Here is a 19067-nt window from a genome sequence, read left to right on the forward strand (position 1 = left end):
AGGGGGTGGGCCAAGGGGGGCGCACCAGCCCACTATGGGCTGGTTCCCCTCCCCACTTCAGCCCTTGGGGCCCTCCGGGATGGGTGGCCCCACCCGGTGGACCCCCGGGACCCTTTCGGTGGTCCCGGTACAATACCGGGTGACCCCGAAACTTTCCCGATGGCCGAAATACCACTTCCTATATATAATTCTTTACCTCCGGACCATTCCGGAACTCGTCGTGATGTCTGGGATCTCATCCGGGACTCCGAACAACATTCGGTATGCTGCATACTCATATTCATACAACCCTAGCGTCACCGAACCTTAAGTGTATAGACCCTACGGGTTCGGGAGACACGTAGACATGACCGAGACGGCTCTCGGGCAATAACCAACAGCGGGATCTGGATACCCATGTTGGCTCCCACATGCTCCTCGATGATCTCATCGGATGAACCACGATGTCGAGGATTCGAACAACCCCGTATACAATTCCCTTTGTCAATCGGTACGTTACATGCCCGAGACTCGATCGTCGATATCCCAATACCTCGTTCAGTCTCGTTACCGGCAAGTCACTTTACTCGTACCGTAATGCATGATCCCGTGACCAAACACTTGGTCACTTTGAGCTCATTATGATGATGCATTACCGAGTGGGCCCAGAGATACCTCTCCGTCATACGGAGTGACAAATCCCAGTCTCGATCCGTGTCAACCCAACAGACACTTTCGGAGATACCTGTAGTGCACCTTTATAGTCACCCAGTTACGTTGTGACGTTTGGTACACCCAAAGCACTCTTACGGTATCCGGGAGTTACACGATCTCATGGTCTAAGGAAGAGATACTTGACATTGAAAAAGCTCTAACATAACGAACTACACGATCTTGTGCTATGCTTAGGATTGGGTCTTGTCCATCACATCATTCTCCTAATGATGTGATCCCGTTGTCAATGACATCTAATGTCCATAGTCAGGAAACCATGACTATCTGTTGACCAACGAGCTAGTCAACTAGAGGCTTACTAGGGACGTATTGTGGTCTATGTATTCACACGTGTATTACGATTTCCGGATAATACAATTATAGCATGAATAAAAGACAATTATCATGAACAAGGAAATATAATAATAATGCTTTTATTATTGCCTCTAGGGCATATTTCCAACAGTCCTTGTATAAGGTTAAAAGGCAACTTGATTATCACCATTGTGGCTTTGTGTAGGTAAGAACGGTTCTTGCTAGTTGTCCATAGCAGCCGCGTAAAATTTGCAATAACAAAGTAGAGGACATCTAACTTGTTTTTGCAGGGCATGTTGTTATGTGGTATGGCCAAAACATGATGTGATATATGTTGATGTATGAGATGATCATGTTTTGTAATAGGTTCATGACTTGCATGTCGATGAGTACGACAGCTGGCAGGAGCCATTCTGTTTTTCCTTAATTTATTATTTGCCATGTAATTGCTTTACTTTATGGCTATGCGTTAGCAATAGTTGTAGAAGCAATAGTTGGCAAGACGACCACGTGACAAAATGATGATGGAGATCATGATGATGGAGATCATGGTGTTATGCCAGTGACGATGGAGATCATGTCAGTGCTTTGGATATGGAGATCAAAGGCACGAGATGATAATGGCCATATCATGTCAAATATTGATTGCATGTGATATTTATCTTTTTGTGCATCTTATTTTGCTTAGAACGACGGTAGCATTATAAGATGATCCCTTCACTTAATTTCAAGGAATTGTGTTCTCCCTAAGTATGCACCGTTGCAAAAGTTCATCGTTTCGAAGCACCTCGTGATGATCGGGTGTGATAGACTCTACGTTCACATAAAATAGGTGTAAGCCAGTTTTACACATGCATAATACTTGGGTTAAACTTGACGAGCCTAGCATGTACAGACATGGCCTCGGAACACAGAGGACCGAAAGGTCGAACATGAGTCATATTGTAGATATGATCAACATGGACATGTTCACCATTGATGACCACCCCATCTCACGTGATGATCGAACATGGGTTGGTTGATTTGGATCACTTAAACACTTAGACAACTTGAGGGATGTTGATTTAAGTGGGAGTTCACTAGTAATTTGATTAACTGAACCAATTATCATGAACATAGTCTAAATTGTCTTTGCAAAATTATGTTGTAGATCAATGGCTCATGTTGTAGCTCCCCTAAATTTTAATGCGTTCCTAGAGAAAGCTAAGTTGAAAGATGATGGAAGCAACTATGTGGACTGGGTCCGTAACTTGAGGATTATCCTCATTGCTACACATAAGGCTTATGTCCTTAATGCACCGCTTGGTGATGCACCTCATCAAGGCTCGCCTGCAAATGTTATGAACGTATGGTAGGCACGTTCTGATGACTACTCGATAGTTCAATGCACCATGCTTTACGGCTTAGAACCGGGGCTCCAAAGACGTTTGAGCACCACAGAGCATATGGGATGTTCAAGGAGCTGAAATTGGTATTTCAAGATCATGACCGGGTTGAGAGGTATGACACCTCCAACAAGTTCTTTAGCTGCAAGATGGAGGAGAACAGTCTGTTAGTGAGCATATACTCAGAATGTCCGGGTTTCACAACCGCTTGACTCAGTTGGGAGTTAATCTTCCAGATGACATGATCATTGACAGAGTTATGTAGTCACCACCACAAAGCTATAAAGGCTTTGTGATGAACTATAATATGCAAGGGATGGAGAAAACGATCCCTGAGCTATTCGTGATGCTTAAGGCATCGGAGGTAGAAATCAAGAAAGAGCATCAAGTGTTGATGGTTAACAAACCACCAGTTTCAAGAATAAAGGCAAGGGAAAGAAAGGGAACTTCAAGAAGAACAACAAGATAGTTGCCGCTCCCGTGAAGAAACCCAAGGTTGGACCCAAACCTGAGACTGAGTGCTTCTACTGCAAGGGGAATGGTCACTAGAAGCGTAACTTCCCCAAGTACTTGGCAGATAAGAAGGTTGGAAATGTCAATAAAGGTATATGTGATATACGTGTTATTGATGTGTACCTTACTAGTGCTTGTAGTAGCGCCTGGGTATTTGATACTGGTTCGGTTGCTAATATTTGTAACTCGAAATATGAGCTACGGGATAAACAAAGAGTGGCTAAGGACAAGGTGACGATGTGCGTCGAAAATGGTTCCAAGGTTGATGTGATCGCCTTCGGCGTGCTACCTCTACATCTACCTTCGAGATTGGTTTTAAACCTAAATAATTGTTATTTGGTGCCTGCATTGAGCATGAACATTATATATGGATCTTGTTTATTGCGAGACGGTTATTCATTTAAGTCAGAGAATAATGGTTGTTCTATTTATATGAGTAATATCTTTTATGGTCATGCACCCCTTGTGAATGGTTTATTCTTGTTGAATCTCGATCGTAGCGATACACATATTCTAATATTGATGCCAAAAGATGCAAAGTTAATAGTGATAGTACCACATATTTGTGCCACTGCTGCTTAGGTCATATTGGTATAAAGCGCATGAAGAAACTCCATGCTGATGGACTTTTGGAATCTCTTGATTATGAATCATTTGAGACATGTGAACCATGCCTCATGGCCAAGATGACTAAAACTCTGTTCTCCGGAACAATGGAGTGAGCTAGTGACTTTTTGGAAATAATATATACCGATGTATGCGGTTCGATGAGTGTTGAAGCGCGCGGTGGATATCTTTATTTTCTTACCTTCACAGATGATTTGAGTAGATATGGGTATATTTACTTAATGAAACACAAGTCTGAAACATTTGAAAAGTTCAAGAAATTTCAGAGTGAAGTGGAGAATCATCATAACAAGAAAATAAAGTTTTGACAATCTGATCGTGGAGGTGAACATTTGAGTTATGAGTTTTCCAGTGATCCATCTATGGAATGGTTCAAGCATTTCGGAGTTGGAATATACGCTTTGATGAGGTGGTCGAAGTTTTTGGTTTTATACAAACTTACGAAGAAGATTGTATTTGCAAGAAAGTGAGTGGGAGCTCTATAGCATTTCTGATAGTATATGTGGATGCCATATTGTTGACTGGAAATGATGTAGAATTTCTGAAAAGCATAAAGGGTTGTTTGAAAGGAGTTTTTCAAAGGGAGACCTAGGTAAAGCTGCTTACATATTGGGCATGAAGATCTATAGAGATACATCAAGACACCTGATAAGACTTTCACAGAGCACATACCTTGACAAGATTTTGAAGGAGTTCAAAATGGATCAGTCAAAGAAGGATTTCTTTCCTGTATTGTAAGGTGTGAAGTTGAGTAAGACTCAAAGCTCGACAATGGCATAACAAAGAGAACGGATGAAGGTCGTCCCCTATGCCTCAGTCATAGGCTCTATAATGTATGTCATGCTGTGTACCATACCTGATGTGTGCCCCACCATGAGTCTGGCAAGGGGGTACAAGAGTGATCCAGGAGTGGATCACTAGATAGCGGTCAAGATTATCCTTAGGTACCTAAATAGGACAAAGGAAATGTTTCTCGGTTATGGAGGTGATAAAGAGTTCGTCGTAAAGGGTTACGTCGATGCAAGCTTTGACACTCATCCAGATGACTCTGAATCACAAACCAGACACGCACAGTGGAGCAATCATTTGGAATAGCTCCAACTGGAGCATGGTAGTAGCATCTATAGTATGACATAGAGATTTGCAAAGTACACACAGATCTAAATGTAGTACACCTGTTGAGTAAAACCTCTCTAAGAAGCAAAACATGATCAAACCCCATAACTCATTGGTTGTTAATCCCATGGCGATGTGAACTAGATTACTGACTCTAGTGCAAGTGGGAGATTGTTGGAAATATGCCCTAGAGGCAATAATAAATGGGTAACTATCATATTTCCTTGTTCATGATAAACGTTTATTATTCATGCTAGAATTGTATTGACTGGAAACTTAAATACATCTGTGAATACATAAACAAATACTATGTCCCTAGTGAGCCTCTACTATACTAGCGCGTTGATCAAAGATGGTTAAGGTTTCCTAACCATAGACATGAGTTGTCATTTGATAACGGGATCACATCATTAGGAGAATGATGTGATGGACAAGATCCTACCGTAAGCTTAGCATTTGCTCATATCAGTTTATTGCTATAGTTTTCTTCATGTCAAGTATCTATACCTAAGACCATGAGATTGTGCAACTCCCTGACACCGGAGGAATACTTATTGTGCATCCAAACGCCACTTAGTAACTGGGTGATCCTAAAGGTGCTCTAGAGGTATCTCCGAAGGTGTTTGTTTAGTTGGCACGGATCGAGACTAGAATTTGTCACTCCGTGTGACGGAGAGATATCTCTAGGCCCTCTCTGTAATACAACATCGTAAAGAGCTTGCAAGCAATGTGCCTAATGAGTTATTCATGAGATCTTGTATTATGGAATGAGTAAAGAGATTTGCCGGTAACGAGATTGAACTAGGTATGGAGATACTGACGATCGAATCTCGGGCAAGTAACATATCACCGGATAAAGGGAATTGCATATGGGATTAACTGAATCCTTGATCATGGTTCAACCGATAAAAGTTCTTTGCGGAATACATAGGAACCAATATGGGCATCCAGGTCCCGCTATTGGTTATTGACCAGAGAGAGGTCTCGGTCATGACTACATGATCCCCGAACCCGGAGGGTCGCATGCTTAATGTTTGTTGACGCTAGAGTAGTATTGGGATATTTGATGATTGGTAACTGAATATTGTTCGGAGTCCCGGATGAGATTACCTACGTCATGAGGAGTCTCGGAATGGTTGAGAGGTAAAGATTTATATATGGGAAGTCATATTTTGGGTTCCAGAAAAAGGTGCAGTTTTGTCGGTATTGTATCGGGAAGCTCTTCCAAAAGGTTCTGGAGGATTTCGGAGGGGTCCGGAAGTCCACAAGTGGGTCCACCATGTCCCAAGGGCTGGCATGGGCTGAGGGGAGGCGCCTTGGCCTTTTCAGGCCAGGCGCACCAAGTCCTCAAAAGCCCATACGACTAGGGAAGGGGAAAAAGGGGGAGTCCTAGTAGGAATAATAGGATTGGACTTAGAGTCCAAGTCCTCTCCCCTTGGCGCCGACTCCTATTAGGAGTAGGGCTAGACTCCCAGCCCTCCCACGCATATAAATATAGGGTAGGGGCGCAGCAAGGCACCCCAAGATATTGGCCTTGGTTGCTGCCCCGTCTCTCCCTCCCGGCATAGTTCTCGTCGCGGTTTTTCGCTTAGCGAAGCCCTGTCGGTATTCCGACTCCACCATAACCATCACCACCACGTTGTCATGCTGGTTGTGATCCCCATCTACTTCTCTGCCTTCTCTTGCTGGATCAAGAAGGAGGGAACGTCATCGAGCCGCACATGTGCTAAACTCGGAGGTGCTATCCATTTGGCACTAGATCGGTTGGATCGTGATCGAATCGCGAAGAGTACGGCTACATCAACTGCGTAATATACGCTCCCGCTTTCGGTCTACGAGGGTACATAGACACACTCTCCCCTCTCGTTTCTATGCTTCTCCTAGATAGATCTTAGGTGTTCGTAGGATTTTTTTTTTGATTTTCATGCTTCGTTTCCCATCAGGCGCCACCTCCTACTAGGCCCAAGTGGCCCAATATGCTTTCCACCTCTTGGCCTTTTTAGGCCCGTTGATATTTAAATAAATAAAAAACGCTCCTAATCATATTTAGAGCCTTTTAATATGAATTTCACATCACATGAAACTATTTTCACATATATAATATAATTTATCAATTATACCCAGTAAACCCCGAAAGCCTTCTGGCGACCTTGAGACACTCACGGTTCCTCTCGAAACTATTTCAAATATTAATGAAACTATTCATAAATATTTTCTCTCCTGTCCTACCAACACTCAACAGATCATGATTATCTTAAGTTTGTGACCATGTAGGATCAGTAAAACATAGACATGAACAAAACCCCTTTCATTCAATGATCGATGGCGGAACGGTGGACGTCCATATCGATCCCTATGAGTACACGGATGACATTCGACTAAACCTTTTGTTATCATGTGCTATTCCTTGCTTCGCGATACTTTACAAAACCCGAGATGATATATACCGGTATCCTCCCGAGTCATACGCATGCTCATCATACCGGTCTCCTCGGTACCTTTTTGTTCTTCTTTCTCATTGACATGTTCCGGCATCCCCATGAGACCCTCCATGATGTCGGGAAGGGGAGTCTGTTGGGCTATGTCCCTCCACATGGAGGTCTGTTGGCAGCCCAACATTAGCCCATAAGTCCAACACATGCCACCCGTTGATCTTTGTTGCATCCAACGGTTGTGAGTGCTTCCTGGTGAGGGGAGTAGAGAAGAAAACCCTAGCACTCCACCCCTACTGTGTGGTGGCTGCCATTTTTCGTGAGAGTGAGAGAACACACAAAAAACACACAACCGATGAGAGAGAGGAAGAAGAAGAAGTGGAGGTTCTGTCCAGATTTGTTGCATCTGATTAGATAGTGTTCAAGTTGGTGATTGGAGGCTCAAACGTGTTTGGATTGACCCCAAACTTGATGAGCTATTTTCTTACTTTGAGTACTCCGATCTGGTTAGCTGGTTTGAGTATTGGGTCAGTGGAGCATTAGATTTGAGAGTAGTTTTGTCAGCTCGGACTACTACAGTTTCAGAACGAGTAGTTTTGGGAGACAAACAGTTTGGGTAGGAAAACGGTGTCCGGTTGAGCTAAAATTTTGAGGGGATCTCAAGAACTCGTGTGTCTACTTGTCTGCCAAATTTGGTGTTGTTTCGTTCGGAGGTTAAGATCAGATTGTAAAACAGTGAAGGAGACAGAAGGTGTGTAAACTTTGTTTTGCTGAAATCTTACCTCTTATGGTTGTTGTTGCTCTCGCCGGTTGGCAATATGGTGACCGTGTTGTAAATCTCTCTGGAGGTTCTAAAGAAGACTTTGTACTCACTATTCTCATAAGTGAAGTTTGTGGACTGGTCGGTCCACAGCCGTGGTTGTTTACTCCTCAAGTTGAAGAGTTTTTTCCGTGTTAAATCTTGTGTCATATGTGCATGTTGTTTGTGTTATTTCGCTCCTTACTTGTTGGTTGAAGCTGTCCTCAAAGTTCACTACACGTGAAGCAGGTTGTTTAGTGTGCATATTTGCTGTGTCGATGAATTTGTGCAGCGCATTGTTGCTGTTCAGCTCCAACATACGGTCCGGCTGACCAACCTGATTAAATCAAGATAATTCATTAATTAAGGGCAAAACATCAAATTACCCTTTTAACTTTTTTGCGGGAGGGGGCGAGGGGCTAAAACCATAAACATTTGAGCAGAATTGGTGGGAGCTGCTCAAATTTGAGCACAATGAGTGTTTTGAGGTGTAACTTCTCAAAATTTTGAGGAAAATGGTTAGTCGTGGTCTGAGTCTAACTCCTTAAAACAGAAATTTTGAAGGAGGTAAAGCTTTCTGAGGGAAGAGCTAGAAATTCTTCTAATTCGAAGGAGTTAAAGCTTTTTGAGGAAAGAGTTAGAGATTCTAAGTGCCATCCCATGTACTAGTAGCAAAGAGAAGAAAATGATCCAACAATATACATGTCACTTGTGGACTAGAGCACATGACGCACCTTGTATTCAACTCCCTCACAGTCGGTCTGCACTCTTGCAGTGTCCACCTTTGTCACCTAAACAAGCTATATACGAGAGGAACCAAACAGCAGCACATCACACCGAGGAAGCTCGCGTACTCTGCTCGCATGAGCAACATGACCCTGTACATGTACGCACCCACAGTGTACCGTATATATACGCCTCTAACCACCTACGCAGCCAGCTGCTGCTGCTGAGTACTGCTGCTATTGCTGGTGGTGGCGCTAGTGCCATCGTCTTCAGAGAGGCAGCAATGCATTGCGCTGCCTGGAGCGGCGGCGTTAGGGGGAAGAAGGGGCTCCGGCTCCAGCTCCAGACAGAGCATCTCGGACTGGAGGATGTCGCAGTAGTGGCCGAACGTCTCCGGCGACACGTTGAGCTCGAAGCCGACGCCGAAGAGGAAGTCCACCTCGAGGTAGTTCATCTCCGGCAGGCTGATCCCGCCCACCTTGGCGAAGTAGGCGTTGTTGTAACATCTGCGAGACCAGCGAGGCAACATATGTTATGCATCACGATTCAGTTCATGTGTTATTCATAGCACTCAGGTCAAGTCTTGTTATTTTGCCTCGCTTAAGAGGCACACACCAAATCAGTTATTCAGAATAAAAACTGTCAAATCTTTAGAATGTCAAATTGTCCAAACTAAGAATAACCATAGTGATTGTGTCAAGGAAGAAATATGCAACCAATCATCAATTGGGTAATGATTCCAGGAAAAGGACAGATAGGGCTGGATGCTCCTGGCAGGAGGGAGTTGCAACAGGTAGTGTGCATCCATCAGCAAGGGCCAAGTTGCCACCGTCCTATCATATGGCAAGTACTTGACAGTGAATTAAATTCCAAAAAGAGAGAAAAGGTTGCTGAAAGGGACGGGGGCCTCTATCTTAAATCTTGGCTTGGGTCCCCCCCAAGGTGCAAATGTGGTTGGAACATGGATGGAAGGAGCAGCACTGCAGCAGGGCCACCATTGCCTCTTTGTTTGCAGGTATAATTTTGCCCACACCACATACATCACCTCATGAGCAGATAATACTCTACCCTGCTTGGTGTTTGGTGTGCTGGCATGGGCAGATGACATAAGGAATTCTTCAAATGCAAATCGTTAGTATTAGCGTTTTCTTTTGATAGTGGGTGCAGCCTTCAATTGCCTGTACTTGTTAGGACTTAGGGAAGGGGTTGTTGGGTTCTGCTTCTTAAAGAATGTTCTCCGCCAATGCAACCTACGTGATCTGGATTCCAGAATTAGATGCCGATCTTATCCCATCACACCCTTCTATGAACAACTCAACAAATTGGCTGCAGTGGCTCTATAGAACATGCAACACTGACACGATCGGTAGTTAGTTTAGCACGAACTTGAACGGCAGAGAAGCAGACTAATCAGCCACTTTGCAATCCCAAAGTTATGTTGACGCGCTAGATTAATTAAGGTCCCAGCTATTAACTGGTTGACAGTGATCTTTTATCGAGCTCGCAAAGAAGCAACAGATAAGAGTTTGCGAGTGCGATAATGCTTGGCCTACAAAATCAAGCGGATAAAGCTGCCCAGCTTGAGCACAAAAGAACAAAATTTATATGAGAATCAAGCTATCTCTGCACTACATCTTGATTCAAGGGAATAAGAACAGTGCCCACACACCAATCGAGTCTTCCTAAAACTATTTTTGTCATCCTAAATACTAGTAGTAGCCTGGTCTAGAGAATTCCACCTGTTTCTGATCCAATTCTCTGCTGTAAGGTGGGCATTAGCAGACCGAGGACCAACTGGCCTCAACAACACATCACTTTCGAAACAAACTAGGTAGGAACTCGATCATACAAGCGCCAATCATACTCGTGATCAGGGGGTGAGATTAAGGCGAGAACTCACATGTCATCCATGAACTTGACGGCGGAGAGCACGGTGGTGATGAGGAGGCGGTGCACGCTGTAGGAGTCCACGGCGAGGGCGCGGCGGCGGCGCAGGAGGCGGTCGAGGTAGATGTAACCCACCACAAAACACGCGGGGCTGCAGCCCGCGAACCGCGCGATGCGCGCCATGTACGCGCGCACCGAGATGTCGGGCTTCGTCATCGCCCGGAACGCCGAAGCTGACGCCGGCTCCAGCGCTCCCGGCCCCGCCGCCGCGTCGTTGCGCTCCGTTACGCGCTCCAGGAGCGTGGAGAGGACGCCCACCACCCGCGGCATGTCCGTTGCCGGTAGATCCTCCTCCTCAGCACTGCCCATGCTGGCTTCTCGAATCTCGATCGCCGGCTCCCTTGGATGCTGTGCGCCTGTGTGTGTGTGTGTGTGTACGCGTGAGTTTTCGCGGCTGGACTTCATGGAGAGTTGAAGATTTCGTTATATAGGATGTTGGGGAGGAAGGTAGAGAAACGTCGTACCATGACGTTGAGAAAATCCTCATACAAATTAATCAAAGAAAAACACGAGAAAATAAACCGAGTAGGTTAACAATAACCATGAGGGCACTATTGGACGTCTCACCGCCAAAAAAAGCACATGAGAGGCCGGGCCACCATAAGATGCAACCAAGGCCGCTCATGACGAGCAAACATGCGCCAGTTGAAAGAAACCATTGGACTTTGTCGCACCAACACCATCAAACTGTTGTCGAAGAATACCCTCTGCCCTCTCGCTCCGCATCGAGGACCATCAATCTATCAACATAGAAATGACAAAGAGAGAACTATGTCACATGTAAAGGAAAGGCGCAAGCGAGACCACTAGCCACGAAACCAAAGCGTTGTTGCTTAGAGCTCCCAACGACCCCAAACACGCTACTGTGACCGAAAGATACCCACACTAACCAACGACTCCCCCAAAAGGGTCAAGATGCAAAGGCCGTCTCCCGGAACGAACAAGGGATTTCACCCTGAGCGTTGGCAAAAGGGGGAGGCCAGGCGTCCCCCAAGAGCAACACGACACTTGCAAGCATCGTCGTCGTTAGCCCAAGGCTCAAAGCTCTCGCTCGGCCCCTCCTGCACACCTCGCCAAGGGTATTCAAGCTACCAGGCCCACCAGGACGATACACCCACTACGACGACTGAGGACTCCAAATCTGGATCTGGTCTTAGCCGCTAGCAAGGGCAACAACATAGCCAGGATCACCCACCGCAGCCCTCTCGCCATCCACTCGGCCTATGGAGCAACCAATACCACTACCATGGAGCTCGCCGGAGAGCCCAGTGGTACGTCTCAAATGTATTTACTTTTCTGAACTCTTTGATATTTGTTTTGTCCACTAACTTGAATAGCTAGAATAAAAACTTAGAAGACTTACGTTGTTTTCAGCAGATTTTCCTTGCTATTTTTTATGCAGAAAAGGTCCCAATTTTTTTTGGAAAGTATTGGAAGAAATAAGCCATGGAATGGCAAGAGCTGGCCAGGGGTGGCCCACAGCCACCATGCCGCATGGGCAAGGGCAGACCACATCGGGCCCATAGGCACTGCCTCTCATGTCTATTTTGCCCATATAACCCCCCTAACCTAAAACCTCGACACAAATTTTTGGTCATTTTTCTTCGAGGCGGAGCCACCCCCTTCTGTGACTTCTTCTTGAAGGGCTTTTTGGAGGCTGATCTAGCCTCGGGGAGGGGGGAGGGGTTATTTGACATATTCATCAGTAACACCTTCTCCATCATCACCGTCATGATCTCCCCACTCATGTGTGAGTCGTTTCTCTGTAGGCACATTGGGTGGATGGGAATTGGATGAGATTCTTTATGTACTAATTGTCATAATTTTTTGGTTTTGATGTCTGGTTGTGGCACCCCGGCTCAGATGGACCGGAACACCCCATATTCCATCCCAGAGATCAAGTCTTCTGGAATACAATATGGCTTGGCATAGAACAGAACATCTCTTTATTACAAATGATATGGGTACAAGGGTCTGATATTACAAAGGTTACATCGGCACAGCGACACTACGCCTACTCAGGTAGTTCTATGCTAGAACCGGAATAACTTCTAGCAGTGAAACAACAACGACGGTGATGAACTCCACTCCGCGGGGACTCTGGCTAGGACACATCCTAGCGCGCAAACTCGAAATCCTCGACAAGCAATCACGGCAGGACCTACAATCTGGCATGACACACCAGGTGAGTAATTTTAATGTACTCGCAAGCTCAGAGCAACCAAAGCAATTAAGACAAACAACAACATGACATTTACAGGTTAATTATTGATGATGAGCATGATACTACTAGAAAAATTACGATAGTGAGCATGGCATATACATGTTACTCATGATATGAACATGATGATAATGCATGAGTTGGAGTCAATTTTTAAGGTCTCATGGACCAACTTACTCTTCTCGGAGGTTATCTCGTAACCACCATCGATATCAATCTTACTTACCACCGTGATCATCATGCGATCACCTCATGGTCAACCAACATCGGTATCAATGATACCATCGTGATCATTGCATGACCACATAAAGATCAACCAACTTCTTTCCTCATGGAACCGGGGTTGTTTATTATTCAGGTTTTTATTACTGTTGACCCATAATGTAACCTACTACGAACTGTGTCCATGACCAAGGACGCGACTATCAATAGTTTATACACTCAGGTTAGTACACTATATCCATACCATGGAACTCATGGCCTCGTGCTCCCATTCAGGTGGACCAACGACATTCTGGCAAAACCAATCTATTTCATTACACTCTCCAAGCAACTCCGACAAACTCCCCTTTGGGCTATGTCATGGGTGGCCCTATTGCCAACTCTTAACATCCACCACCTTCGTGGCCGGCCACCGTCATGGCAAAACTAAAACAAAACGGTCCCAAACATGGACATTGGATCCATACAACTCAGGCACATAAGGTTATCGCTACCTACCAGACCAGGGTAGCACGCGCACATAACCTTCCCTAGTTGGGCACCGACGAGAGGCATGACAATAGAACGAATTAGGGCCTCCCCATCCAGGCAAGTGTGGTTGCACTTGTGAGCTCGATTCGGTAGCTCCATGACTCGGCCAACAGATTTGTTCAAGTTTGATTAATGTCAGATTTAACTTGAATGGTTATGAGCTGAGCCATAGCAAAATAGCATGATGAAATAACAATGCATGGCCATGATGTCAACATAAACATGGACGGGCAACATAACCATTTAAAATGTGAATCATAACATCAACAAGGATAAATTATTTAGTATACGGGATGCAAATGAGCATGGCATAGCGATGATCATGAATAACACAAGTATTTTCATACAAATGATAACTATTCATGTGAGCATATCATTGTCATGAGCATCGAAAATAAATACAAGAACTAACATGAGGATAATGATACTATCAAGTAAATATCTGAATGCACATGAACATGGCATAAGGATGAGCATGGATTTAGAAGAATAAACATAGCATTAACTAAATAATTACATAAACAAATAATTGTTCAAGTGGAAACTGTTGGGGAACGTAGTAATTTCAAAAAAAAAATTCCTACGCACACGCAAGATCATGGTGATGCATAGCAACGAGAGGGGAGAGTGTCATCTGCGTACCCTCGTAGACCAAAAGCGGAAGCGTTAGAACAACGTAGTTGATGTAGTCGTACGTCTTCACGGCCCGACCGATCAAGCACCGAAACTACGGTACCTCTGAGTTCTAGCACACGTTCAGCTCGATGATGATCCCCGTACTCCGATCCAGCAGAATGTCAGAGAAGAGTTCCATCAGCACGACGGCGTGGTGATGATATTGATGTTCTACCGTCGCAGGGCTTCGCCTAAGCACCGCTACAATATTATCGAGGAGGACTATGGTGGAGGGGGGCACCGCACACGGCTAAGAGATCAAGAGATCAATTGTTGTGTCTCCAAGGGGTGCCCCCTCCCCGTATATAAAGGAGTGGAGGAGGGGGAGGGCCGACCCTCTCTCTATGGCACACCCTAGGGGAGTCCTACTCCTTCCCCCTTATCTAGTAGAACTAGGAGCCCTTCCAAGTAGAAGGAGTAGGGAGTGTGCGATGATGATCATATCAATCTTGGAACCACTTCCAACACACATCGTCACTTCACCCTCAACTAGTCTCTGTTTATTCTGTAACTCCCGTTTCGAGTTACTAATTTTTAGCAACCGGACAAGTATCAAATACTCAGGGGCTACTATAAACACTAGTAAGGTACACATCAATAACCTGTATATCAAAATGTACCCTTGTTCACTTTGACATCCTTCTTATCCTCCAAATATTCAGGGTATTTCCGCTTCCAGTGACCATTTCTCTTGCAGTGTAAGCACTCAGTTTCAGGCTTTGGTCCAGCTTTGGGCTTCTTCGCGGGAGTGAAAACTTGCTTGTCATTCTACTTGAAGTTCCCTTTCTTTCCCTTTGCCCTTTTCTTGAAACTAGTGGTCTTGTCAATCATCAACACTTGATGCTCTTTCTTGATTTCTACCTTCGTCGATTTCAATATCATGAAGAGCTCGGGAATCATTTTCGTCATCCCTTGCATACTATAGTTCATCATGAAGTTCCAGTAACTTGGTGATGGTGACTAGAGAACTCTGCCAATCACTATCTTATCTGGAAGATTAACTCCCACTTGATTCAAGCAATTGTAGTACCCAGACAATCTGAGCACATACTCACTAGTTGAGCGATTCTCTTCCATCTTTTAGCTATAGAACTTGTTGGAGATTTCATATCTCTCAACTCGGGTATTTGCTTGAAATATTAACTTCAACTCCTGAAACATCTCATATGGTCCATGACGTTCAAAACGTCTTTGAAGTCCCGATTCTAAGCCGTTAAGCATGGTGCACTAAACTATCAAGTAGTCATCATTTTGAGCTAGCCAAATGTTCATAACGTCTGCATCTGCTCCTACAATAGGTCCATCACCTAGCGGTGCATCAAGGACATAATTCTTCTGTGCAGCAATGAGGACAATCCTCAGATCATGGATCCAATCCGCATCATTGCTACTAACATTTTTCAACACAGTTTTATCTAGGAACATACCAAAATAAACATATGAAAGCAACAACGCGAGCTATTGATCTACAACATAATTTGCAAAATACTACTAGGACTAAGTTCATGATAAATTTAAGTTCAATTAATCATATTACTTAAGAACTTCCACTTAGATAGACATCTCTCTAGTCATCTAAGTGATCACGTGATCCAAATCAACTAAACCATGTCCGATCATCACGTGAGATGGAGTAGTTTTCAATGGTGAACATCACTATGTTGATCATATCTACTATATGATTCACGTTCGACCTTTTGGTCTCCATTTTCCGAGGCCATATCTGTATATGCTAGGCTCGTCAAGTTTAACCTGAGTATTCCGCGTGTGCAACTGTTTTGCACCCGTTGTATTTGAACGTAGAGCCTATCACACCCGATCATCACGTGGTGTCTCAACACGAAGAACTTTCACAATGGTGCATACTCAGGGAGAACACTTCTTGATAATTAGTGAGAGATCATCTTAAAATGCTACCGTCAATCAAAGCAAGATAAGATGCATAAAGGATAAACATCACATGCAATCAATATAAGTGATATGATATGGCCATTATCATCTTGTGCTTGTGATCTCCATCTCCAAAGCACCATCGTGATCACCATCGTCACCGGCGCGACACCTTGATCTCCATCGTAGCATCGTTGTCGTTATGCCATCTATTGCTTCTACGACTATCACTACCGCTTAGTGATAAAGTAAAGCAATTACAAGGCGTTTGCATTTCATACAATAAAGCGACAACTATATGGCTCCTGCCAGTTGCCGATAACTTGTTACAAAACATGATCATCTCATACAATAAAATATAGCATCACGTCTTGACCATATCACATCACAACATGCCCTGCAAAAACAAGTTAGATGTCCTCTACTTTGTTGTTGCAAATTTTACGTGGCTGCTACGGGCTGAGCAAGAACCGTTCTTATCTACGCATCAAAACCACAACGATAGTTCGTCAAGTTAGTGTTGTTTTAACCTTTGCAAGGACCGGGCGTAGCCACACTCGGTTCAACTAAAGTTGGAGAAACAGACACCCGCTAGTCACCTGTGTACAAAGCACGATGGTAAAACCAGTCTCACATAAGCATACGCGTAATGTCGGTCCGGGCCGCTTCATCCAACAATACCGCTGAACCAAAGTATGACATGCTAGTAAGCAGTATGACTTGTATCACCCACAACTCACTTGTGTTCTACTCGTGCATATGACATCTACGCGTAAAACCTGGCTTTGATACCACTGTTGGTGAACATAGTAATTTCAAAAAAATTCCTACGCACACGCAAGATCATGGCGATGCATAGCAACGAGAGGGGAGAGTGTCGTCCACGTACCCTCGTAGACTGAAAGCGGAAGCGTTAGAACAACACGGTTGATGTAGTCGTACGTCTTCACGGCCCGACCGATCAAGCATCGAAACTACGACACCTCCGAGTTCTAGCACACGTTCAGCTCGATGACGATCCTCGTACTCTGATCTAGTAGAATGTCGGGGAAGAGTTCCGTCAACACAACGGCGTGGTGACGATCTTGATGTTCTACCGTCGCAGGGCTTCGCGTAAGCACCGCTACAATATTATCGAGGAGGACTATGGTGGAGGGGGGCACCGCACACGACTAAGAGATCAAGAGATCAATTGTTGTGTCTCCAAGGGGTGCCCCCTCCCCGTATATAAAGGGGTGGAGGAGGGGGAGGGCCGTCCCTCTCTCTATGGCGCACCCTAAGGGAGTCCTACTCCCACTAGGAGTAGGATTCCCCCTTTCCTAGTAGAACTAGGAGCCCTTCCAAGTAGAAGGAGTAGGAGAGAAGGAAAGGGAAGGGAGAAGGAGAAGGAAGGAAGGGGGTGCCCCCCCTCCCTAGTACAATTCGGACTAGTCCATGGGGAGGGGTGCGGCCACCCATTGGGGCCTTTATCTCCTTTCCCGTATGACCCATAAAGGCCCAATACGAATTCCCGTAACTCTCCGGTACTCCAAAAAATACCCGAATCACTCGAAACCTTTCCGATGTCCGAATATAGTTGTCCAATATATCGATCTTTACGTCTCAACCATTTCGAGACTCCTCGTCATGTCCCCGATCTCATCCGGGACTTCGAACTCCTTTGGTACATCAAAACTCATAAACTCATAATATAACTGTCATCGAAACCTTAAGCGTGCGGACCCTACGGGTTCGAGAACTATGTAGACATGACCGAGACACGTTTCCGGTCAATAACCAATAGCGGAACCTAGATGCTCATATTGGCTCCTACATACTACGAAGATCTTTATCGGTCAAACCGCATAACAACATACGTTGTTCCTTTTGTCATCAGTATGTTACTTGCCCGAGATTCGATCGTCGGTATCTCAATACCTAGTTCACTCTCATTACCGGCAAGTCTCTTTACTCGTTACGTAATGCATAATCCCACAACTAACTCATTAGTCCCGTTGCTTGCAAGGCTTATAGTGATGTGCATTACCGAGAGGGCCCAAAGATACCTCTCCGACAATCTGATTGACAAATCCTAATCTCGAAATACGCCAACCCAACATGTACCTTCGGAGACACCTGTAGAGCTCCTTTATAATCACCCAGTTACGTTGTGACGTTTGGTAGCACACAAAGTGTTCCTGCGGTAAACGGGAGTTGCATAATCTCATAGTTATAGGAACATGTATAAGTCATGAAGAAAGCAATAGCAACATACTAAACGATCAAGTGCTAAGCTAACGGAATGGGTCAAGTCAATCACATCATTCTCCTAATGATGTGATCTCGTTAATCAAATGACAACTCATGTCTATGGTTAGGAAACTTAACCATCTTTGATTAACGAGCTAGTCAAGTAGAGGCATACTAGTGACACTATGTTTGTCTATGTATTCACACATGTATTATGTTTCTGGTTAATACAATTCTAGCATGAATAATAAACATTTATCATGAAATAAGGAAATAAATAATAACTTTATTATTGCCTCTAGGGCATATTTCCTTCAGAAACCACGGCTCTTGCAATGCCATCATGCAAGTGGTTGTTGTGGCTTGCTGGGGATGAAGGATTCATCGGAAGAAGTGCGAGAAGCTCGCAAAATAATTTGCCAGACATGTTTCTCTCTTGGTAGAGCTGAATATTGCAAGGAAAAAAATGATCATTTTGAGAATGTGACAACATGGCAAAAGTGACACCAATGGAACGGGCTCGATGAATAGAGAACGTGGGCTTTTGAATCACCTGAATCGGAGTTACGGTTGCGGGGATACAACCGTTTGTCCGTTAGGCAGAAAACAAACAGAAGAGTGTCTGTTTTTTATCTTAATGGGTGAACGCCCGCAATATAATGATTTCGACGACGGGGCTGAAACAAAAGGCATATTTAAGAGAATACACTTTTGCTACGGGAAAGAGCATTCTGGTCTGAGGCCGG

At 44.6% G+C, this 19067-nt stretch overlaps 1 protein-coding gene across 1 annotated transcript; it reads right to left on the reverse strand.

Moving 5' to 3' along the window:
• Positions 1–8517: 8517 nt before the first annotated feature.
• LOC119365094 (cyclin-P4-1-like) lies at positions 8518–10969 on the reverse strand. Its single transcript, XM_037630695.1, has 2 exons — positions 10507–10969; positions 8518–9112 (listed from the first exon to the last, which is right to left on the reverse strand). Exons 1-2 carry the CDS (start codon positions 10956–10958, stop codon positions 8809–8811), a joined length of 756 nt encoding a protein of 251 aa, XP_037486592.1. The 5' UTR covers positions 10959–10969; the 3' UTR covers positions 8518–8808.
• Positions 10970–19067: the final 8098 nt, after the last annotated feature.

The sequence above is a fragment of the Triticum dicoccoides genome, chromosome 2B (genome assembly GCF_002162155.2).
Source record: "Triticum dicoccoides isolate Atlit2015 ecotype Zavitan chromosome 2B, WEW_v2.0, whole genome shotgun sequence".
In the NCBI taxonomy this organism is placed as follows: Eukaryota; Viridiplantae; Streptophyta; class Magnoliopsida; order Poales; family Poaceae; genus Triticum; species Triticum dicoccoides.